The 25,303-nt window shown below is 36.1% G+C and overlaps 1 protein-coding gene across 7 annotated transcripts in view; it reads left to right on the forward strand.

Moving 5' to 3' along the window:
• Positions 1 to 25,303, forward strand: part of TMEM67 (transmembrane protein 67) — an 83,394-nt gene that overhangs the window by 19,453 nt on the left and 38,638 nt on the right. For all 7 annotated transcript variants that reach the window (XR_006198497.1, XR_006198498.1, XR_006198499.1 and 4 more), the window contains exons 8-23: positions 871 to 1,022; positions 1,139 to 1,247; positions 1,977 to 2,063; positions 2,304 to 2,369; positions 4,502 to 4,658; positions 5,237 to 5,360; positions 6,895 to 7,000; positions 9,630 to 9,686; positions 11,224 to 11,322; positions 13,088 to 13,186; positions 13,440 to 13,526; positions 15,464 to 15,563; positions 15,654 to 15,793; positions 18,089 to 18,229; positions 21,472 to 21,552; positions 22,046 to 22,162. Coding sequence is in view for 1 of the 7 variants with exons in the window: in XM_042924194.1 (XP_042780128.1) it covers positions 871 to 1,022; positions 1,139 to 1,247; positions 1,977 to 2,063; positions 2,304 to 2,369; positions 4,502 to 4,658; positions 5,237 to 5,360; positions 6,895 to 7,000; positions 9,630 to 9,686; positions 11,224 to 11,322; positions 13,088 to 13,186; positions 13,440 to 13,526; positions 15,464 to 15,563; positions 15,654 to 15,793; positions 18,089 to 18,229; positions 21,472 to 21,552; positions 22,046 to 22,162 (1,722 nt within the window). In the remaining 6 variants the exon portion in view is untranslated. The remainder of the gene's footprint in view (positions 1 to 870; positions 1,023 to 1,138; positions 1,248 to 1,976; positions 2,064 to 2,303; positions 2,370 to 4,501; positions 4,659 to 5,236; positions 5,361 to 6,894; positions 7,001 to 9,629; positions 9,687 to 11,223; positions 11,323 to 13,087; positions 13,187 to 13,439; positions 13,527 to 15,463; positions 15,564 to 15,653; positions 15,794 to 18,088; positions 18,230 to 21,471; positions 21,553 to 22,045; positions 22,163 to 25,303) is intronic.

Consider the following 25,303-nt stretch of genomic DNA (forward strand, 5'->3'; position numbering starts at 1 on the left):
CTGTCTCAAAAATAAATAAACGTTAAAAAAAAATTAAAAAAAAAAAATCACCTTTTTAAAAAAAAAAAAAGAAAGAAACAGGAAGGAGGCTAGAGTGGCTAGAGCAGGGTAAGTAAGTAAGGGCAAGTGGAGAGGTGAATTTGGAGATGAAGGGAGTGGCTACAGTGAGGACCTAGAGTTTATTGCAAGGGGGATTAGAAGGATTTTGTGCACAGGAAGATAGTGACTGAACTTCAGATTTTGAAAGGATCACTAGCATGGAGAATAGATTTTGCTGAAGCAAGACAGAAGCAGGGAGACCAGTCGGGAGAGTATTACAGTAACCCAAGTGGGAGATGGCGGACCCATGAACAAGAGTGGTAGCCTGGGTCTGAGAGAAGTTCAGCTTCTAGATACACTTGAAGATTGAGGCAATAGGATTTACTGATGAGCTGGGTATGGGTATGGGAAGGGAGAGAAAGAAGATCACTGAAATGTTTGACTTGAATCAGCTATAAAAAATAGAGCTGCCTCTTCCTGATAGGGAAACTGAGAAGTTTGAGTGGCAAACTCAACAAATAGTATTCTTTCAAATATAATTATTTTACCTAATAATTTTTTAAATGTCATGCTATGTTTTTAGTTAGTTCTTTTTTCAACTGCTCATCTTTATATGTTCACCTGTAATTTACAGTTAAAATGTACACATTATTCAAGTGGAAAGTTCTTTTCTACTTAAAATAGAGGAAAGATATTAAAGAGCAAAAGAATACTGCCAAAAAGAATTTGTAGACTAGGTACAAACATAATTTTTATATCAGCTTTTGCTTAAAGTATTGAAGTCCATGTTACATTTCTTTGCCTGGTTACCTTTACATGGTTCTCTCGTAGGTGTATGCCAATCTAACATCTTGCCAAGCTCTCGGAAATATGTGTGTGATGAACATGAATTCTTATGACTCTGTCACTTTTGATGCATGCCGACTGTTTCAGTTTATCTTTGAAAATACTGGACTGCGCACTGTTCATTCTATTTCATTTTGGTAAAGATGCCCTGATGAACTGTCATTTTGACCAAATTCAATGCAGTTACTTTCACAAATATTAGTAATAAGATATATTGGTACCGTGTTACTAAAACAATTGTAATTATTTGTAGGAGACGGAATCTTCCATGGCTCTTCTATGGAGACCAGCTAGGATTAGCACCTCAAGTACTCAGTACCATACCTCTTCCTACAAATTTCAGTTTTAAAGGGGAAAACCAGGTATAAGTTATTAGATTATTAGAGAACAACTGTATTTTGATTTATAATTTAAAATTTATAATTAGTCGTAATTCTTGCTTCCTTAGGTTTTTTTCTAAAAATTTAATTACTAAACCAAAATATCAGCTGTTCATAGGAATTAAACAATACAGAGTTTAGCAGCCTTACTGAGTGTATGGATACCTCTGGATTATGTGGTTGTGGCAGTAAGTAGTACGTGTAGGACTGGGAAAGTAGTTTTCATCACCAAATGCCAAACAAACTCTGTCCTCCTCTGTCTCTACATTTTTAAGAACTGCTTCCAAAGACTGACTGGAACTCTATGCCATTTCCTTAGCATAAATTTTTGTGCTAAGGTCAAAATTTTTACCTTCAGCTTTTTAACCTTCTAGAATGATGGAATAGATTATTCTTGTCCCTGCTCACCCCCCACTCTTCTACACAAACACACACACACATACTTAACAGTTTTGAAGGAAGTTACTTGTCACTGGCATTGCCTCTCAATTCTGGGATAATAGTTTTAATGCAAAAAAAAGCAGTTCATTTATTTTAGGTGTGTTTAATTATAAAGATACTTAGATTAATTTTGCTTCAAAGTAAAGACAGTTGAATTTGATATTTGATCTCTGGAAAAAGAAAGGATTAGTCAGTAATGAACATTTCTCAATAGAATACTGCATTGCTTCTAGAGTATGTAACATTTTATTCTTGTTTTTATTTAATCAGAATAGAAAACTGAAGTTTATTGCTGCTTCCTATGATGTAAGAGGAAATTTTCTCAAGTGGCAGACATTAGAAGGAGGTGTTTTACAGGTGAGCATACTTCTAGCTAAAGAATTCCTACCTAATGTGCCTTATTTTTGCCTCAGCAAAGATAAGGAAAAGACTAGATGTTTACTAGATTAACTTGCATGGCTACGTTGATTTTTTTTATTGTGTTTTAAATGGGAATTTCTTAAAACTACTTTAAGAAGTAGGGGTTTAAGAATTCTTGACTATAAGCAAATAAAACATTATTCTGAGATATTTACCATTTGTATTGTTTTGCTCTAGCTTTGTCCAGACACAGAGACAAGACTGAATGCTGCTTATTCTTTTGGAACAACCTATCACCAAAACGTAAGTTTGGACTATACTAGTCTATATTTTAACTTCATTTCACATCAACAATATTGGGATGATCTTTGAATTTTCAAAATGTTTTTAATAGTAGTGAATAATTTCACTGACTGATATAGTTTTTTATTATTTGGGTGTGGAAAGTCTTACCTTGTCATCTATAGAGTTTAAAATCATATAATATTAGATTTTCATAATTATTATTTATTTACTTTTAGGCATATAAAATGATATTTTCTTCTGAGCATTTTCAAATAAAGTGAAAATATTATTTTTAGTGACTAATAAAAATGTTACTCCCTCCTCTCTCTACCCCCCAGTTAATAAATAAAAATGCCTCTGTCTTTCCTTCCATACTTTTCTCCCTTCTACCCTCCCTGACAGTTCCTTCCTTTAGTAACCCATTTTGAAATTACAGTATTTACAGTATGGTATAAAGGAATGTTACGAGCCATTAAACTTCTGAAAGACAGACATTCACTTGTCTACAGAAATACTTCTTGATAAAATGCATATACATACACCACAGAACAAAACTGTGATTCCACTTTTGTTAAAACTACAATGAAAACTATCATGGAAAACAGATTGCAAGACAATAAACATTTTTAATAGTGGTTATCTCTGGATAGTGGGATTGCAGGTTATTTATTTATTTATTTATTTATTTATTTATTTTATTATTTTCCAAACCTCAGGGGCACCTGGGTGGCTCAGTCGATTAAGCGTCTTGACTTTGACTCAGGCCATGATCTCACGGTTCGTGAGTTCAAGCCCCGCATCAGGCTCTGTGCTGACAGCTCGGAGCCTGGAGCCTGCTTTGGATTCTGTGTCTCCCTCTGTCTCTGTTCTTCCCCTGCTCATGCTCTGTCTGTCTCTGTCTCTCAGAAATAAACAAAATAGTAATAGTTTCCAAACCTCTATCATGAACATGAATTTACTTTTATTATAAATGACTTATGTTATCAAAAAAAAAAAAAAAAGGAATGTTATTATGTGTCTACTATGAACAAGGAGAATCAACACTAGTTAAATGCCTGCTGCTGGATGCTCAGCATTTTGTCATCTCATTTGATCCATGAAATAACTATGTGAGATACGTATCATTATTATACATATCATTCATAGATGAGGAAATGGTGCTCAGTGAGATTAAGTAATTGACTTAAGGTCTTGTAGCAGGTAAATTGTGGAACTGGTGTTCTGTTAAACTTAAAAACCATGTTTTTTTCCATTGAACTGGGCTGCCTCTGAAGTAGCTCACAGCCTAATAGAGAAAATACTATGTAGACAAAGAATCGCAAAGAATGTAGAATGCGGTGTGTACAAAGTACCATATTGACACAAAAGAGGAGTCATCAGCAGTTCCTGGGGAGGTACTGGAAGGCTTCTCAGAATGAGTGATATTTAGTCTTGTAGAATGAATATGAGTTTGCCAGGAAACACAGTGGGGAAGGGAATATCAGGCAGCAACATTTGTGATGTCAGAGAGACATAGAATAGCATAGCATATTTAGGAACTGCATTAGGTTGGTATGAATGGACCATAGACTGGTAGGGAGCAGTGGGAGATAAGCCTGGTTCTGTTAAGGGAAGCCAAATCTTAGACTACACTGTACGTCAGGAGAAAGAATTAAGACCTCATTCCATAGGACAGTAGTTTTTAAACTTTTTCACTGATGTACACTTAATGTTGAGAACAAAGGCATACCTTCTCCAGCTGTGTTGTAGAATAAGAACCAAGCAGTTCTTTACTTTTAGTTCTTTTGATCCTTAAAAAGAATCATATTGAAGTATTCATGTTTTGGAAGGTTCATGGGAATGCATATTAAAAAGATAGTTTAAAGATATTTTAAAAGCTTAAAAAACACTTTTCTTTTACGTTTATTTTTATTTTTGAAAGAGTATGAGTAGTGAGGGGCAGAGAGAGGGAGACACAGAATACGAAGCAGCCTCCAGGCTCTGAGCTGTCAGCACGGATGACGCGGGGCTCGAACCCATGAACCGCGAGACCATGACCTGAGCCGAAGTCAGATAGTCAACCGACTGAGCCACCCAGGTGCCCCCAAAGAACACTTTGAAAGATTAAATATGCTTTCTAATTTTCATTGCTTTTATTTTTTATTTTCCAGTGTGAGATTCCTATTGCTAAGATCTTAACCGACTTTCCCTCTCCTATATTTTATGATGTGTACCTTGAATATACTGATGAAAATCAACACCAGTATGTTTGGGCTGTGCCTGTGTTAAACCTAAATCTTCAGCAGAATAAAATATTTGTAAACCGAGGTAAGACATCCATATATACCATTCTCTCTCTGAGCTGAAAACCAATAAATAAGTCAACCTTCATGATAATTTAATAAACCATGGGTTATAAAAAAGGTCATGGGTTTTCTCTTATTATATGGTTTTAGATAGTCTGCCAAGAAGTAAAACAATAAGACTGCTGATATATTTAGAAATTTCTGCCAAACATATGAGGCCTACTGTTAAGAAATTAAATATTATTGCTAACATGTAAATTGAGAAAAAGTAGTAGAACTGTAAATTGGGGCTTCTTCAAGCTGTTCTCAAGCTGCTTTTCAGACAAGTTCATTTATTTTGTCCTCATATTATAAAATTCTTATTCAGGTAATTTGCAGGGAAAATCCTTCCAAACTGATGAAAGTCCAAACAATCAGAAGACATTCAAGTGAAGTCAGGAAAGCTATTACCAAGAATTTCTTGCAGCAATAGCTGTTTGTGCAATCATTTTATCTAAAACACAATGTATAATTCTGTGTTTTAAATTTATTCTGTAACTTCTCCTTGAGAACCAAGGTATTTTTTAATGCCATCTTTTTCTTTTCTTTTTATGATAAAAGACAGTAGCCCCGGCAAGTGGCTTCTGACTCGGCGCATTTTCTTAGTGGATGCACTAAGTGGACGGGAAAATGACTTAGGAAGTCAGCCAAGATTAACTCGAATTGCTACCCAAATATCACTGAGGTAAGCAAACATCTGTTGTACTAAATTAAGGTTGGAGTGTATGGGAAAATGTGATAATGAAAGTGTTTACTAGTAATCATCAGATGAAAACAATAAGGACAACTGAATTGCAGCAATACATAGAGATTTTTAGATATCTGTGTAGACTGGTATATACACCAGTAGAAGTGAGGAGCTCCAGGGGGAGAATTCTGTTGAAGAACCTGAGGAGTTTTGTCAGAATGCACACTCTAGCCCTGCTGAATTAGAATGGGTTGGGAGGCGGAGGGGAACTGAATAGCAGTGGGCTGAAATGGGAATGTGAGAAGGAGCCTGCCCAGTGGTTTAATGGGTAGGCCCCTGGGTTTTCATTTCCTTTCATAGCTACTGCCTTGGCCCAGATTAACTATCAACACCTCCCTCTTCCTAGGAAATCTTAATGATGATCCTACCTTAGAATAGTGCCTTGTAGCCCTTATTTCTCTGTTTTTAAGTGTGAGATTCCTACCTCTAGATCATAACTGACTTTCCCCACTCTGATATATGTATTTTTTAATGTTTATTTATTTTTGAGAGAGAGAGGGAGAGAGAGCACGGACCGGGCAGGGACAGAGAGAGAGGGAGACAGAATTCGAAGCAGGCTCCAGGCTCTGCACAGTCAGCACAGAATCCACCGTGGGGCTTGAACTCATGAACTGCGCGATCATGACCTGAGCTCAAGTTGGACAGACACTTAACTGACTGAGCCACCCAGGCACCTCACCCACTCTAATATTTTTCGATGTGTACATTGACTACACTGGCAAGAATCAACACCGTCGTTTTACATGAGTCTGGCACTTTGAAGCACGTCAATATCCACATACATTTTTTCATTGTTATTTCATTCTGCTTTTCATAGCAATCTTATGAGATACAGGCAGTATAGAAGCTTTATCATGTATCTTGCTGAAGTCCAAATATACTGTGTTTTTTAGCATCCCCTCAATCTACTAATGTAGTATCACTGGTAAAAATGAAATTGGACCTAGTCAGGCCTAACCTGATTGTGGTAAAACCACGCTGGCCCCTAGCATTTGGCACTTTGAATTTACAAACTATATTCATGCATTGAATTCAGCAAAATATGTTCCACTATGTACTATAAACAGTACGAGATATGACATGCATTATTTTGTTAAGAATTCATCTTTCTCCTTTGAAAATTATGGTGTTATCTGTCTTTTCCTAGGCTTCGTTTAACACTTCACTTTTGACTGTTCCTCAAAGATGGTTCATAGTACTTCAGTGATTTCACTTGTAAACTTCATAGGACCTAGATCGCAAACAGTTTCTAATTTGTCTCAGACGGTATATTTTAATATTAAAGTTTTGACTACTTAAGATAGCTTATGTTGTTACCATTAGTTTGTTTGACCCTAGTCCTTATTAACTGGTTGATTCTGAGATCACCAAGACTATCCATATTACATTAAAACAACAACAACAGTAAGTCAGCTGTATGTTTAAGGACTTAGATATATTTATAACTAAAAATGTATTTTCTTATAAACAGCATCTACCTTGTGCCCAACACAAAAAATGGAAACATTTACCCTCCCTTAATTACCATTGCCTACAGCGACATTGATATCAAAGATCCCAACAGCCAGTCTGTGAAGGTGAGTGCCATGCTATTCAGTGGCTCTGTATGTGTTAATGTAATACTGATGCAGTTTACATTATGGTCAAAGGTTATTAGTTCTTTTTTAAGTTTTAAAAAAAATACTGCACTAAATATAGTCAAGTGTTAATTACTTTTTACTACTAACGGTAAAGGTGAGTTCTTTACAGATTGTTCAAGTAAAAAAGCAAGAATTAAGTTTTTATCTAGACACCATCACCAGGGATGCAGTTGGGCATCCCTGTTCAGGATCCCGGGGTATCCTGAAATATGCAGTGTCTGTCTCTGTCCTTTTTGCCAACTTGCTCGCACTAAGATATTGTTTCGTTGGCTAATAAAAGCAGAGACTCGAACTTTTCAGCAGGCATATGTGTTCCTCTTCTCATCAGGTTTGCTCACTTGATGAAAATGCACTTTGACAGGTAGAAAGATTCAAATCATCAGTAGTTTATAACTAGTAGTGCTAAAGGGAAGTAGAGAATAGTTTGGACCTGCAGCCAGGTTGGCTTCCTACTATTTCCCCAACTCAAAGTTAACTGCAGAACTAAAGGCCTCCCTTGCCTGGAAGGGCCTGTGAATGGAGTAGAGACCTCGTACACTCTGAAGACAGGCTACGCTAGAGAATGAGCCTGGAGAAGGCTCAGTTCCTCCTCCCAACCTCACGAGTAGTCAGATAAAGCATCTCTGCTTTGAGGAGTGGTACATGATAGAGATATAGAGACCAAAACCAGAGGTAATCCTTCTATACTTTTTCCTCAGAGAGATTAAGTGGCCATTCCCTTCCCCGTCTGGAAACATGAGAGGTATTTAAGCATTCCCTAGCTCCAAACCTCACTAATAGCTTTTAATTTCTACTATTTTACTTTTCTGAATTTTGGCTACTTTTGGCTTCTATATTGTATTTGTACTCAGCTGCTACTAGATTCAGGCTTCCATTAAAGAAAAAGTAGGCACATAACATAACTCTTCTCTGAAAGATTTTACCTCCTCATTTGTATGACCGAATTGGACGTTAAAATTAGTTTCCATTGCCTGAGCTCATATGCACCATAACGAGGAGAGGAAAATCCAGAAACTCACTTAGTAACAACAAGGCTGCCTGGTTTAAAATTTCCTGGTTAGGAACACCACCTGGGTGGCTCAGTCGGATAAGCTCTGTGTTGAGCCCCAAGTGGAGCCCTGCGTCAGGCTCTGTGCTGGCAGCATGGAGCCTGCTTGAGATTCTCTGTCTGTCTCTCTGTGTCTGTCTCTCTCTTTCTCTCTCAAAATAAATAAATTTTAAAAATTAAAAAAAAAAAAAATTTCCTGGGTAACCAAGAGTATATTTATTTTAAGATAAAACACTTCTGGGTCTTTTCTTTAACAATCTTTTTATTTGCTTAAAATATTCCAAAGTAAGTCTTGATAAATTGGAAAATAATAGATACAAAAAGAATTGCGAGAATCATGAAACTATACCGATGAAGTCCACCTCAGATTCCTTCTAAGTATAGAATGTACAGTTCTTTCATCATTTCTTAATTTTTCATGAGAGGTGTTGCAAAAATTCTACATTAGTGAAGCATTCAGCTACGTCTTTGCTCTCTCACCAACAGCAAATAACTTTTCCTCACATTTTCTGAGGAGATCAAGAGCATCCCTCAGATTTGCCCTCAGATGAATGCCCTCAGTTTTCCTCTGTAATACTTCAGAATCTCTGTTTCATTATCCTTCCTGTCTCTTGCTCCGATTTTTACGAACAGAGTGCCCTTCCTCCTTACTTAATTTTCTACGTGTGCTTGTGTGTAGTACTTTCTCCAGCATCCTGTTTCACCGCTCTTCCCTTATTCAGCCAGCTTCTCTGCTGGCCCCTTTCCTTTGCCTATAACAACTATCAAGTCCTCCCATCTTAAATACAGTAAAACAACCAAACAATAAAATCTTTCCTTAGTTCTGCCAGCTTTTTAGCTTGCTATCATATATCTTTCCTTGATTTTCCAGCCATTTACTCTTTCATCATTTGCAGTCTAGCTCTTGCCATTTTGTGTCTTTGAAAACCTCTTTCTTAAAGGTCATCAATGAATTCCACATACACTAGCTTTATTTCTTTAACCTGACATACAATATTTGACATTGTATTTCCAGACATATTCTTGAACCTCTATTCTGTTATCTTGGTAAGACTTCGGTATCTCGCCTCTTCTGCCTCTCACAGTCCTGTTTCTCTACCCTTTACTGGTTTCTCTTTCTCTTCTTGTCTCTTAATATAGTGGTATCCCTAAGATTCTTGTTTGGCCCTTTGATTAATGCCTTCTAAGGTGTGATTGTTTAGCTAGTTGCTAAATTCTTGCTACACAAGATTTGTCACATTCCTCAGTTACAGACACCTATCAGAAAATGAAATATCATTAGTTTGGTTTGACTGCTGTTAATGAACCCCTCTTTCTTCAATGTGTGTTCAAAAGGTATATTTAAAGCAGCATGAACAATTCCTCAGAGTATTTCCACTTATATATAAATAAAGGTCAACTCTAAAAATACTGATAGATTAAAAATAGGCATTTCTACAACAAATATATCTTTATAGTAAAAGTAGGTTTGTGTTACATAATTTCAGTATGGCTAATTTACTTTGTTTTAAATTTCAGGTTTCTTTCTCAGTCAAATATGAAATGAATCAAGGAGAAGCACAAGTCCAGACAGATGTGAGTTTGTTTTAACTTGTTAAAATATTTACAGTATATTTCTTAATTAAAAAATGTTTAAGTACACAAGGGAGTTGTCAAAATAGTTCTGCGATAGATCCTTCACCCAGCCTCCCCTAATGTTCACCTGTTACATAACCATAGTACAGTGATCATAATAAGGGCATTAATATTGATGTAATCCTATTAACTGATCTGCATATCCTTTGAATTTCATAAGTTTTTTCACTATCCTTTTTTTTTAATTTTTTTTTTAATGTTTATTTATTTTTGAGAGAGAGAGAGAGAGACAGAGTGTGAACGAGGGAGGGGCAGAGAGAGGGAGACACAGAATCTGAATCAGGCTCCAGTCTCTGAGCTGTCAGCACAGAGTCTTACACGGGGCTCGAACTCGCGAACCGTGAGATCGTGACCTGAGCTGAAGTCGGACACTTAACCAATGGAGGCACTCAGGCACCTCTCACTATCCTTTTTTTTTGGTTTAGGACCCAAATTGCTTTTGCTTTTGGCGATCATGTCTCCTTAGTCTCCTTTAATCTGTGACAGTTCCTCAATTTTTCTTTGTCTTTCATGACCCCATCCCAACACTTTTGAAGAGTACTGGTTATTTATTTTGACCTTCAGTTGGGGTTGTCTGATATTTTCTCATAATTAAATCAAGTTATGATACAGATACTACAGATATGATGTTGTGCCCTTCTCAGTGCATCATATCAGAAGGTACATGATGTCAGGATGTCTTATTACTGATGATGTTAACTTGGATCATATGTCTAAGGTGCTGTATGCAGAGTTCTCCAAATAGTATTTTTCTGTTTGTAATTAATAAGTATCTTGTGGAGAGAGAGTTTGAGAGGATGCAAATATCCTGCTTCTCATTATCCTTTTGGTCTCTGATTTTAGTATCTAGTGATGATTCTTATCTATAAAAAGTATTACCGTGACATCTGCCTGATGGTGATTTTTCTCTTTTTTTTATTTTTTTATTTTTTTCTATTTTTCATTTCTTCTATGTTTGTTAAATGGAATTCTAGAAGAAGTTGTCCCTTTGCCCACATGGATTTATTTATTCAATGATTTCTTTAAAAAAAATTTTTTTTTAATGTTTTATTTATTTTGGAGACAGAGATAGAGCATGAACAGGGGAGGGGCAGAGAGAGAGAGAGGGAGACACAGAATCTGAAGCTGGCTCCAGGGTCTGAGCTGTCAGTGCAGAGCCTGACGCGGGACTCAAACTCACAAACCATGAGATCGTGACCTGAGCCGAAGTCGGACGCTTAACTGACTGAGCCACCCAGGTGCCCCTATTCAGTGATTTCTTTAAATCAGTATAGATTCCTGTATATTTATTTTATTCTAATGATTATAATTCATTACTATCTATCTTCTTGGTCAAATTGTCCTAGATTTGGCCATTAAGAGTTCCTTCAACTTGGCCTCTATCCACCATTTTTTTTTAGCATTTCTTTACTCTATTTGCATATTTGAACATTGATGAGGGAAATTACATATATTCCAAAATGTTGTGTTTTTTTAGATTGCTTTAGGCGTTTTGGGTGGGCTGGCTGTTTTATCATCTCTTTTGAAGACAGCAGGGTGGAAGAGGCGCATTGGGAGTCCCATGATTGATTTACAGGTATGATCTCAGGAGTTTTTAAAGTATATTTTCATCTTTTGACTATTTTGTGTCTTTCTTTTAAGATACAGCTGGAGAATGAGTAAAACACTGCCTTCTTTCCCTGGGGTATATAACCAGAAGAGGTGTGTGCACACCGCATTTTCCTCCCACATTGCTGTGTGCCGGTCCACACTCCCACCCGCAGTGCTGTTCTTATTTCCACACATCCTCACCAACGCTTGGTATTTTCCAGCGTTTCCATTTATTGCCAATCTGGCAGTGCAAGTAGTACGTCATTGTTGATTTCATTTTCATTTCTCTGCTTTTCATAGACTTTATTAATCATTTTGGTTTCCCTTTTTGTAAACTGCCTGTTTATATCCCTTGCCAATTTTTCTATTTGGTTACCAGTTTTTCTCGTTGATTTAAAGTAGTTCTTTGTATTTTCTAAATATGAATCCCCTTTTGGTTTTTGATGTTGAAATATGTCCTCCAAATATGACCCATCTATTATCTTTATCTATGTGTTACTTTGTTTAACAGAGACTCTTAATTTTGATATTGTCACATTGATTAGTTTTTCATGTGCCTCTGGAATATTTTTTAGGAAAACCTTCCCAATCTCAAGATCACAAAGATATCCTCCCAGGTTTTATTCTATTAACTTTATAGTTTTACATCTCATATAGTCGTTTTTAATTTACCTTTGTTTTTATTTTTATCTAACATTTATTGAATGTATGCTAGGCACTTTTTTAAAGCTTTATTTATATAATTTATTTAATCCTCACAATAGTTCTATGAGATTAGATACTATTATTATCATTCCCATTTTACACGGAATGAAATTGTGGCAGAAGTGAAATAAATTTTCTACTCATTTAATTTTTTACAACTCAGTAATAGGTGGTATTTATTTCCATTTTGCTGATGAGTTACCTGAGAAAGGCAACATAGTAACTTGTTTGTACCGATACATCTTCCCGACACCAAAGCCAGTGTGCCAAGGAATCAGAGGAGAGGCGCTTGGTTTACTGTTTGGAATAGTTAAGAAAGGCTTTCCAGAGAAGTGAACTTTAGGGTGGGTTGGGTTATCTGAGCATTCCACAGATAGTCACTGAGGACCTACTTTCTGATTGCCAAGAACACTACCAGGTGCTGGGATGTGATAGTGAGCAAAGACAGATTGGGTCTCTACTTTCAGAGCTCATGAGAGTTTGCCACAGAGAAGAAAGAATATTTGATGGAACAATAAGCAATGCCCATTTCATTCCACAAAATAATTCAAATGCAAGTTAATCATGGAGTGGTTGGAACTGGCATATGAAGTTTAAAAAGTCCATTTTGGTCTAGGTTGTGAAGGACCTTATGGGTCTGGAATTTATAGTGAAGAGTCATTGTACATTTTTAGGAAAAGGAGTGACACAATCCAATTTACATTTTATTTTTCCAATTTAGATTTTAGAAAGCTAACTCTGGTGGTAGTATGAAGGACTGATTGGGGTAAAGGGCTCCAAACTAGGAGAGAATTAGGAAGCAATGTAACTTTCTTAGATAGTAAAAAGATAAGCCGGGTTGAGTAAGACAATGTTGGTAATGGACTGAAAGGTACAGATTCAAAGGAACCCAGGAGGTGTCCCCAGTTGGGCTTTATAACTGAATAATCTATAGACACATGAAACAGGCTTTAAACTTGAGAAACTGGGTAGAAAATAGGTTACTAAAAGTGATAGTATAAATAGATTGAGTCTATAACCGCTATAATTCTCTTTTTAAATTGCAGACAGTTATGAAATTCTTGGTGTACTATGCTGGTGATCTGGCCAATGTTTTCTTCATCATCACTGTGGGAACAGGTCTATATTGGCTTATTTTCTTCAAAGTACGTGAGTTTCTCAATTTAACCTAAATGTTCATACCTGAATAACTGAGGCTGTCTTTATAGAGGAACTATCTTTATTTGGGGATATTTCTGATCAAGAGAATTGAGTGAGGCAAGTGATGAACTCCCGATTCCTTGAATATGGTATTTACTGAGTATCACCACCTACCTCTTTTATGCTTTCTTTGGTTTATAAATTGTGCTTCTTAAAAACCCTGTATGGTCATATTTAACAGTGTAATTTATATCGTAGGCACAGAAATCTATCTCTGTTTTGCTACCAGTGCCAGTTCAGGAAGAACGTCTTGTTACTTATGTGGGATGTGCTTTTGCTCTGAAGGTAAGTTTTAAAGGACAGGTTCCTGAATTTAAAAAACCTGCTAATAAACTCATAAGTCTTTAAAATGCTTTCAAAATCTTTGGTGTAAAATTTAGTGTGATTTTACTTTTTTTGTTTATTTTTATTTTTTAAAGTTTTGTTTATTTAAGTAATCTCTACACCCAACATGGAGCTCAACCTCACAACCCTGAGATCAAGAGTTGCCTGCTCTTCCTACTGAGCCAGCCAGGTGCTCCAAATTTAGTTTGATTTTATTTTTAATTTATTATTTATTCTTTTTTTTTTTTTTTTTTTTTTTTTTTTTTTTTAATTTGAGAGAAAGAGTCAGGGAGTGGCAAAGAGAGAGAGGGAGAGAGAATCCCAAGCATGCTTCTTTCCATCAGTGCTTGGAGCCTGATGCAGGGCTTGATCCCATGAACTGTGAGATCATGACCTGAGGCGAAACCAAGAGTCAGACATTTAACCAACTAAGCCACCCAGCTGCCCCTCTAATCAGTCTTTTTTAAAATACTTAAGGGGCTCCTGGGTGGTTCAGTTGGTTAAACGTTCAACTCTTAGCTTCAGTTCAGCTCTCGTGGTTTGTGGGATCAAGCCCTGTGTCAGGCTCCAAGCTGGCAGTGTGGAGTCTGCTTGGGATTCTCTCTCTCCTCTCCCTCTGTCTCTCCCTCGTGTATTGTGTGCTCTCTCTTTCTGTCTCTTAAAGATAAATAAATATTAAAAGAAAAAAAAAAGCACGAATTATTTTATTTTACCAAGAAAGTCTACTTTTATTTATAATAGGTAGTTCATTCTGAAAAACTGACTTAAATAATTTTGTTAAGAAGCCATACGTATTTTTGAATTAATACAAATTATATTAATTTGATAAAGTGATATTTAATTATATGACTTTTCTTTTTGAAGTCTGATGGTGCATTCACAATACCTTTAGGCATGAATTTTATCTCTTTAGTGGACAATAAAAGGTACCACCTTGGATAAAGTGCTGAAATCTAGAATTTCTTTTCTCTGTCTCCATATTACTTTCCTCCTCTTCTCATGGCGTCTCCTTTCCCTATTTCATTGTTCTATCAATGTATGGGAAGCTGTCTAACATGGTTGTGGTAGATCTCATCCCATTGTACTATGATTATTAGTGTCTGCTTTTCCCACTGATCTGTGAGCTTCTTGAATGAAGGAATCATGTCATACTTAACACTTGTATTCTTTGATAAACAATGCTTCTACTAGGAAGAATGCCCCAGATTAAACATATTACTTACGTTAAAATGAAAAAGATGTGTTTCAACAACACATTTTTAAAAATTAGCAATCTCAATACCAGAAATAGACAGTAAAGGCATCTTAAAACTTTAAGACAGCAAATTACAGTTGAAAAATACTTTTACTCATAAAGAAATCAGATGATCTAGAAAATAGTGTGCTTTTGGAAACCTAGGGAAAGAGAGTCAATTATGCATGGCTTCTGTATGAGGAGAAGGTAGTATGTCTACTTTTTTCATATCCCTATTTTAAAGAAAGAAGAAAGGAGGGCAAATGTATAAAAATTTTGTGGATTTGTTGATTCCATGTTACTTGATGAGCTTCTAGTGATCCCATAATGATTATAACTTTGTCATTGTGTATTGTATATTCTTGTGATTAAGTATATTTGTTTCTTAAAAAAATCATTATTTTCATAGGCAGGTTTTTTTAAATATTACATATTATTTTTGAGAGAGAAAAAGAGAGACAGTGTGGGGGGCAGGGAGCAGAGAGAAAGGGAGACACAAAATCTGAAGCAGTCTCCAGGCTCTGAGCTGTTACCATAGATTGCAACATGGGGCTCGAACTCACAAACCATGAGATTGTGATCTGAGCTGAAGTCAGCCGCATAACCAACTGAGCCACCATGTGCCCCATGGATACATTTCAAATGTTTTGTTTGTCATTTTCAGGCTCTGCAATTTTTGCATAAGCTTATGTCCCAGATTACCATAGACATATTCTTTATTGACTGGGAGCGACCTAAAGGAAAGGTTCTGAAAGCTGTTGAAGGTAACTGAAATAACCATTGTACCAAAATGCTTTTGCTGCTTTTTCAGAACAAAGATGAAACCCTCTTACTTATTTTCTCTCTCTGACCAGGTGAGGGCGGTGTTCGCAGTGCCATGGTTCCTGTGAGCATATGGAGAACATATTTTGTAGCAAATGAATGGAATGAAATTCAAACTGTGAGAAAAATTAATCCACTCTTCCAAATACTTACTGTCCTCTTTTTTTTGGAGGTATGAACTTTTGTAATTGTGTGTGACTTCTGTGTGCCTCATATATATTAATTTCATGTAATTCCAGCTACATTTTTTTTCCAGCTACACTTTCACATCAGTGGAAGTCTTCTAAAGTTTTCTAAAGTTATCAAGCCATTACAAAGAGTGGCTTTTAAAAACTTTGTTAAAATACACATAACATGTAAAACAAAACAAAAAATCGCCTGGGTGGCTCAGTCTGTTGAGTGTCTGACTCTTGATTTTAGCTCAGGTCATGATCCCAGGGTTGTGGGATCGAGACCTGCTTCGGGTTCTGTGCTGCGCATGGAGCCTGCTTAAGATTCCTTCTCCCTCTGCCCCTCTCCTCTGCTCACTATCTCTCTGTCTCTCTAAAATAAAAATTAAAAAAAAAAAAATACACATAACATGAAATTTATCATCTTAACCATTTTTCATTGTGCAGTTCAGTCTCATTAGGTACATTCATCTTGTTATGTCACCAGCCCCTAAGACTCTTTCCATCTTGCACACCTGAAATTCTGTACTCATTAAACAACAACTTCCCATACCCCTTCCCCAGCCCCTGACGATTGCCATTCTACTCTGTCTCTTTCAGTTTGATTACTCTAGGTAAGGAGCAGTTTATTTTGTTTTGTTTATTTTTGAGAGAGAAAGATCATGAGCAGGGGAGGGGCAGAGAGAGAGGGAGAGAGACACAGAATTCGAAGCAAGCTCTAGAATCTGAGCTGTCAGCACAGAGCCTGACATGGGGCTCAAACTCACAAACTGCGAGATCATGACCTGAGCTGAAGTCAGACACTTAACCGACTGAGCCACCCAGGTGCTCCAGGAGCCGTTTTTAAACTACTGGTTTGTATCAAAATCCCCTGGGAAGCTTTTGCAAAATATCTGTTCCTGGCCTCACCCCTAGAGATTATGTTTGATTCAGTAGCTCTGAGGTCTAGTTATCTGTGTTTTGAAAAAAAAAAACAAAAACAAAAAACTTTTCTTTCTCAGTCACATTCTTACTAGAATTAGAATTCTGCATCAGAACCACTATTATAGGTGAAGTTTTTCAACCAATTATCATTGAATGCTTGCTGTGGGCTACGTTCAGTGCTGAGAGCTGCACTATGCACAGAGAATGGGTGATGCTTATGATGCCTTTGCGGCTATTTCATGGATCTGGTTGGAATTATTAAAGGAAGTATTCAGTACTGAATAGGAGACTGAACTATGAAAACCATTTATGTGGCTAATAGATTTTCTCAGGAATTAGCTGCTTAAATAAAGTTAGATATGAATTACTAACTCATGTCTGTCTGCCTTCCTTTTTCCTTCTTTTCTTCCTTTCCCTTTCTTTCCTTTTTTAAGCTGGGAAAATATATGTATTTCTAAGGCATATGAATGATTTTTCAAAAATTCATCTATAGTTTTGTTTATTAAGAGTGTTCTATAGAGCTTTAAAAGGTGTTATATGAAAAAGAATTTTTTTAGATGAGCACATTTGGAAAGCATTGGATTCAATAAAGTCATGTAGATTTCTTTACTGTAAAACTTACCAGAACCGGGGCACCTGGGTGGCTCAGTTGGTTGGGCGACTGACTTCAGCTCAGGTCATGATCTCACAGTTTGTGAGTTCGAGCCCCGCGTCGGGCTCTGTGCTGACAACTTGGAGCCTGGAGCCTGCTTCGGATTCTGTGTCTACCCCTCCTCTGCTCACACTCTGTGTCTCTGTGTCTCGATAATAAATAAATGTTTAAAAAAAATTAAAAAAAAAAAAAACTTACCAGAACCTTTATTCAATGAGAGTGGAAGGCATGGACAGGAGTATAATGTACAGACTATACTTACTCAGCTATGGCTTCCTTTTATCACAGAAGGTACCTCCTTCAAAAGACATTTTGCAAAAAAACATTTGCAAAAACCACTGTTGAAAAGTATAAGAAGTATTTTGCATAGTGCCTGGCATATGTTAAAAATGTGTGAAATGCTAGTTGTTCATTGCTGTTTACTGAGTAAAGTTTCGTTCTTCTTGACAGAAATTTTTTAATTTTGTCAGTGTGTGATAATAAGGTTATATCTGGCCCTTAGTCATATTGAAGAGATTTCCAAATGAACTAACTAAATATTTTGTTTTGTAATGAAAACTCCTGGATAATTATTTTTAACCTAGATTTTCTAATGTTTGTACAAACTTTTATAAATATTTTAGTTTTTTAAAGTAAGGGTAGGGAAGAGTGTCTCATTTTCATAGTAGAGCTGTTTTCTTTATCCATGTCTGTTTAAATTTTTCTTTTTTTTTTACTTCAGGTTGTAGGATTCAAGAACTTAGCATTAATGGACTCATCCTCTAGTCTTTCCAGAAGCCCAACTAGCTATATAGCTCCCTATAGCCGCATTTTAAGATACGCAGTGTCTACTGCTCTTTGGCTAGTCATTGGAAGTTTACAGGTAACAACAGATCATACTTTTTAGCAACATTGCCTTTCCATATTTATAACTCTGTTTACATACTAATTATCTTCAAATATTGACCACAATCTTGGTTTCTACAGCAGAAATAAGGTAACAGTGGAAACAACAATAGCTAATAGCTCACATTGTGTTATGATCCAGGCCCTGTGGTAATTAATTGCATTGTAAATATTAACTTAATCTTTATAGTAGCCCTCAGAGATAGTTTCTATTAGTATCCTCATTTTATAGATGAGGACACTGGGGCGCAGAAAGGCTAAATAGTTTGCTAAAGTCATGCAGTTAGAGATCGACAGAACTGGAATTTGAACCTCTGATGTCAGAGCCAACCCAGTGGGCTCCAAAGGGTCTTTCAGACCTGCAGCTTTCTAGTCAGAGGACGGACTTTGTGTTTAGTTTATATAAACTATAGGGATAGCTAAGCTACTTTTATTTATTATTTTTTTTAAAGTTTACTTATTTTTGGCAGAGAAAGAGAGACAGAGCACGAGTGGGGGAGGGTCAGAGAGAGGGAGACACAGAATCCGAAACAGGCTCCAGGCTCTGAGCTGTCAGCACAGAGCCCGACACAGGGCTCGGACTCACAGACCACGAGATCATGACCTGAGCCGAAGTCAGACGCTCAACCAACTGAGCCACCCAGGGGCCCTGCTAAGCTGCTTTTAATATTTCTTTTTTTTTTTTTTTTTTAAATGCAACTGAGTGTTTACATTTATTTATATATCATTAAATCTCATTCAGATTGCCAGTACCCCTTGTGAAATTTTTGTTGAAATATTTATTGAGAAAACTGAAACTAAAAATAAATCTTGGCCTCAGGTCCTGTGGCTCTAGCAGAGGATCTTTTCTATGCTCACTTCCCTTATCTTCTTAGACCTTAAAAAAAAAAAAAAAAAAAAAAAAAAGATGAAGAAGAGAAAGCAGCATGAACTAAAGCACCTGACTCCAATATCTGCACTTCTTTCTCTTGCTTCTAGACACTCCCATGAATGGAAAGAACCTTTCTGTTTGATTAAAAATTTCTTTAAGTCAGCAAATGAACATGGACCTTTAGACACACCGCGTTAAACTTTCTCCAGCCTGGCAAAACAGGCTATTTTTAAATCATGGTTTGGGATTAAAATCCAAAAATTCCTATAGAATTGGATCCAGGTGGCATTCTGTAACCTGAGAATAGACTCTGAAAATTTACATTTATTTTAAATTGGTGAGACTTATTTAAACTAGAAGCTACAGGGATAGATCCAGTGAGAGATGGCTTAATAATCAGAAAAGAAAGTCAGGGGTGCCTGGGTGGCTCAGTCGGTTGGACATCCAATTTTGGCTCAGGTCCTGACCTCATAGTTTGTGGGTTCGAGCCCCACATCAGGCTCTGTGCTGACAGCTCAAAGCCTGAAGCCTGCTTCCAATTCTGTTTCCCTCTCTCTCTGCCCCTCCCCAACTCATGCTCTGTTCCCTCTCTCTCAAAATATTAATAAACACTAAAAACAATTAAGAAAAGAAAGCCAAACACATTAGAATTTGAAATGAGATAGGATCAAAAGAGAATGGGGTTTGATATTTATCATCAATATAATAGGAAGAAAAGTCATTTTAAAGATATATAAGTATACATTTTTCTGAGTAGATTGGATTCATCTGGATGTAGAGAATTTAAAGGAATACCATCTGAACCTTTTCATATTTGGTTAAGTACAACAACAACAAAAAACCAAAATGGCAATGGCTGAAGTAAAAGTGACCTGTATCATGAGAAAGAAGAATGGAGATGTGCAACGCAGGGCGGCTCCATGCTGCCGCCAGGACCCAGAAGCTCTGCCACTCAGAACTTCCCTCTCTAAGGTCACCTTGTGGGAGGAGTCAGGGGGAACAGCTCACCCTCTCTTCTCTAAGAGCCTTTCCAGAAGTGCTGTTCAGCATTTCCTCGGCCAGAACTTAGACAGATGGCCACACCTTCCTGCACTGGTGTCTTTCAGCTGGGCAGCAGTGTGCCCGCTCCAAAGAGGGTTCTGTCACTAAGGAGAAAGCGGGAAGGATTGGTGGGGCAGAAACTAGTCATCTCAGGCACCACCATCTCACCTCATTCTTTGTTTCTCACTCTGCTTTCATTCTGGTAGGAGTATTACTCTCCGTGGGTTATCAGTGTTTATTCCTCAAGTATTGTTAAGAGTCCCTTTAAAAACCTTTTACCGTTCCACAAATTTGTTCATAAAAAGTGTTTTTGATTCTCATAATGTTAAGCTTATTATTTACTCCTTTTATTTCCCTAAACCCAGCTTCTTCAACTTTTAAGTGGTATCCTTTAGTTTTTAAACTTTGAAAGTTGCTGTTTTTCAAGTCCTTTAAAGGGATTTAAAACAAGACATATATAGAATGTTAGGGAAGTGTGTTCAGTAATCAGCTGCTGTAGATTCATTTATTTATTCATTCAATATCTGAGTACATTTCTGTACTAGGCTCTGTGCTGGGCTCAAGGATATGCTTAACAAGAACAAGCTACAGATTGTGGCAAATGCTGTGAAGGGCATTGGGAGATGAGATAGGGAGTAAGTGGAGGAGAGGTGGGTGGAAGTTAGGAACAGGGGCCAACTTTCAACTGGGTGGTTAGGAAATGTTCTCTTTCTCTGACATACATCTAAGTAGGTCTACGACATAAACTTTTCTCTTTTGATTTATAAAATAATTTCCTTTTCCAGTATTGTTATTAAAGCTAAGAAAACAGTTGAAACCATTCCATTCGAATATTTAATGCAGTATCCGCAGTTGAAATAGAATACTTGATATATGTTTTTTATGTGCTACTCTGTCAGGGAAGATTAATTTGAAAAGCAGCATGTTTTCTAATGGCTTTGGAACTTAGGAGATGAGCAGGATTGCAGAACCAAACATAAATCTGGCCACTAATACGTTGGTTTATGCTAAATTTTTTAAAGCCCTTCTTTTTCTTCCCCCACGTTTGTCCTGTCTTGTTTTAATGATACAGAAAAGGTTTTAAAATGCAAAATAGGCTCCCTCAATGAATCTTAATAAAATTCCAAAACCTACTTTCTTTGACAGAAGAATGAGAAATGATAAGTAGGATTTTATCCCACAGGAACCATTCAGAGGCCAGTGTGTTCTTGGGTGGACCTTCTTTTTTCTTAAGATACTATACTGTGGCTATAAAAGAAAATTAAATTTTAAAACCTAATAAGTATGAACTTGGCTTAATGTTTCAGATCATGTTCTTTGCTGTCTTTTATGAGAGATTTATAGAAGATAAAATTCGACAGTTTGTGGATTTATGCTGTATGAGCAATGTAAGTACTTTCTAACTTTATCTTGAGACTGTTATTTTTCCCTTTTTAAAGGTCATGAGTACATTAAGAGAGGCTTTAAAAGTGATTTGGTATGATTGGATTTTTTAGTCCAATTTCCCACTGATTGTTAATTCCGGAGATAGTTATAATGAGCTACAAGCTAATGTTTACTGCCTTAGTTTCTTCTTCTTCATGTGCAGTTTCTTAATTATGAATTCCTTATGCTACCAAATAATTCATTCAGCAGAGTCCCTGAAAAGTTTTCATATATCAATCCTATTTCTTCCTTTCTTGGAAAATATCTTCAATCTCATTTCTGTGTACTTTAAAAAAAATTACTTAATTATCCTTTATTACTCTATTGTCCTGTTTATATATTTTCCGAGAATTCAACCCTCTTTATTTTGAGAGAAAGAAAGCAATTTTAAGAAAAACTTACTTTTCATTGTTTTCTCAATGAGCTGCTAATAGTTCCTCTCTTCTCTTTTTATAGATATCAGTGTTTCTGTTATCCCACAAATGTTTTGGATATTACATTCATGGTAGATCAGTACATGGGCATGCAGATACTAATATGGAAGAAATGAATATGAATCTTAAAAGAGAAGCGGTATGAGAGTATTTAACATCTTCCTTTTTAATTTGAGACATGGGTTCTCTTTTCTTAATCTAGGATTTGTAATAATATTTTTAAAAATTCCTCATTGATTACTTTTGAAAGTTGCTGGGGCACTGATTCATTACCCTGAACATTAATAAAGGGAAAGAATCAAATTTCATCTTACAGTTCCTTATATGAACTGTATTTCAGAGTAACCGAAGAATTCATGAGGGAAAGTTCTTCCTTATAAAAAGAAACTAAATGAAATTCTACCTTAGAAAATCACCATGTTGTAATGACTGATGGATTAATACATATAGGTTACAATCATCAGTGGATGCTAAAACAGTTAAGGGTAAATTGACAGGGAGCTTTATAACAAGGAATCAGGTCGACACAATCTGAGCACACTGGCTCAATCTTACTACAAGTAAAAATTAGGAAAATGAACATTATGCACTTCCTGTTATGATGCAGTAGGAAGTACATAGTATCACTCATAAAATATCCTTGCTTAAGAAAATCAAGTCTAAATACAATCAAGCCTCTAGATCTAACCGCCAGTTTACAGGAATTAGAGGAGCTAGAGGGATAAATTCAATAATACCATAGGAAGAAATTAGCCATATGTAGAATGCAGGATGGCTCACAAGGTAGATGACCCAGTGTCTCCAGCAAATCAAGAGCATGTAAAGAAGAGGGGTGGGTGGTGTGAGAACTGTTACATAGGAAGAGATTTAGAAACAAAATAATCAAGTACAATGTGTAGACTTTGGATCCTGATCCAAACAAACCAACTATAAAAAAAAAAGTCCTTGGGAAAAATTAGGAGATTTAAGGACTAAATATTAAATTATATTAAGGAATGATTCATTTTATTACGTGTGAAAATGGCATGGTGGTTTGTTTTTTTAAGACCTTATTAATTATAGATACATACAGAATTGTTTACAGATTTGGGGTTGGGTGATGGATGGTTTACTGTTTGTTCTCTGTGCTGTGTACATTAGACCACTTCCTTAATAAAATTAAAAAGAAAAATAAATACTTAAGAAGAAAAATTAAAAGGATTTTTTGACCAAAGGACCTGTGACTTGTACGAATTTAGTACATGATTATAGCACGTCTCAGAAAACAATTTATTTAGTTAAATGAACTGGTTGGTTAACTATTAGAAATTAACACCTGATTGAAAAGTTAAATGTAAAAAAAAAAAGAATATCTGAGATTGGGAGATGACATTCAAAGCAAAAAGAATAGAAAACATCAGGGGCACCTGGGTGGCTTAGTCCGTTGAGTGTCGGACTTCAGCTCAGGTCATCATCTCACAGCCCCTGGTCTCCAGCCCTACGTCAGGCTCTCTGCTGTCAGCACAGAGCCTGCTTGAGATCCTCTGTGCCCTCTCTCTCTCTGCCCCTCCCCTGTTTACACAAAAAAGTAAACATTAAAAAAAAAAAAAATTAGAAAGCATCATAAACGGAATATTCATTGATTTTACTTTATTAATTAATGGAGAATATTTACCTAGCCAACAATCATATAAATAAAAGACATAGCAAATAAGGATAAAATTCTCATAGCAAATATTACAAAGATATTGATAGCAATATTGAAAGTCATAAAGATCAATAAGCAAACAGTTAAAACCTCAATGGAAAAATGACAATTTTTAAATACATATATGAACAGGAGACTAATAAACCTCTTAAAAATCTATAGCTCATAAATAAATGTAAAAAACTAATATTTTTGCCCTCTTCAAATTAGCAAACTTTTTTAAAAAAGCTAATACTTAATAGTACCAAGGACATGGTGAAATGGGCACCCGTAAAACTACTGGTCTAAGAATAAATTTTTACAAATCTTCTGGAAAGCATTTGGAAGTAAATATACCAAGAGTTTTTTTAAGAGTTGATTATCTTTTACTCACTGATTCCGTAAATCTAATTCAAGGAAATAATTAGCAATGTGAATAGCTAATTAGGTTGAGGGTCTTTATCACAGGGACTATTTATAAGGCCAAAAACATACATAAAAATAAGAATATATTAAATCAATTGGTTTTCCTACACAGTGAAATCTTAGGTAGACGTTAAATATCTTGTTTTATAGAATATTTAATGACATAGAGAAAAAGAAATCAGTGTGATCCCAATTTTATGCCATCTATATGTATATCCCTGGACAAAGGACTGGAAATGAAATACGTTCAAAACTTCTATCTCTGAATGTTGAGATCATAGGTCATTTTTTTCTTTTCTTTCTTTTTTATACTACTCCATATTTTATAAATTGTCTGCAAATAGCATGTGCTTTTTTAATCAGGAAAAAAGAAATGTTTTTTAATAGAGAAATTTACTACATGTAGACTTCCTTTCAGTTTGTGAAAAACAAGTGTTATGTTTGAAGATTAAGTTTAGACAAAGAAGAAGGTTATTAAACTCTGGAATAGGCAAATAAAGCAAGAGAAGGGAAGCAGGAGGACTTGAGGTGACCTTGAATCATCGATGGGAAGTAGCTAGGGGTGGGGTAGGGCAAAATTTCACATGTTTATGGTTGTCAGGATTCAGGCTGTGTCAAGGAGACCTGAAATGGATATCTGGTCCATGGCATTAACCGTTCAATCATGTATCACTACCTTTTTATTGCATTTAATTAAGGAAGTGTTTTAAAAGTTTTTAGAAAACAAAAAAGATTATAATTATGAAAGTAGTTAATCTAAGACTAGACATTTTGGCATGCATTAAAGAGCAATAAAATTAATCATAAAGCAAATATCAATATATAATGGATTTAGTATGGATTTTTTTTAAAGTAGTGTAAAGGAGATGATACAGAGAGCTGAAAGGCATGACAACAAAGAAATTAGTAAAACCCGGAGGGGAGTGGGAACCTCGGATAATGTCAGAATCTCTTTTGTCTCAAATATAGTTTCAGTAAAATTTCAGTTGGCTTCCAAATCTTGTAATGTGTGATACCAACAAAAAGAAAAATTTTAAGGGTGCCTCAGTCAGTTAAGTGTCCAACTTTGGCTCAGGTCATGATCTTGCGGTTCGTGAGTTTGAGCTCTGTGTCAGGCTCTGTGCTGGCAGCTCGGAGCCTAAAGCCTGGAGCCTGCTTCAGATTCTGTCTCCCTCTCTCTCTGCTCCT

Source organism: Panthera leo, chromosome F2, assembly GCF_018350215.1.
Source record: "Panthera leo isolate Ple1 chromosome F2, P.leo_Ple1_pat1.1, whole genome shotgun sequence".
Classification (NCBI taxonomy): domain Eukaryota; kingdom Metazoa; phylum Chordata; class Mammalia; order Carnivora; family Felidae; genus Panthera; species Panthera leo.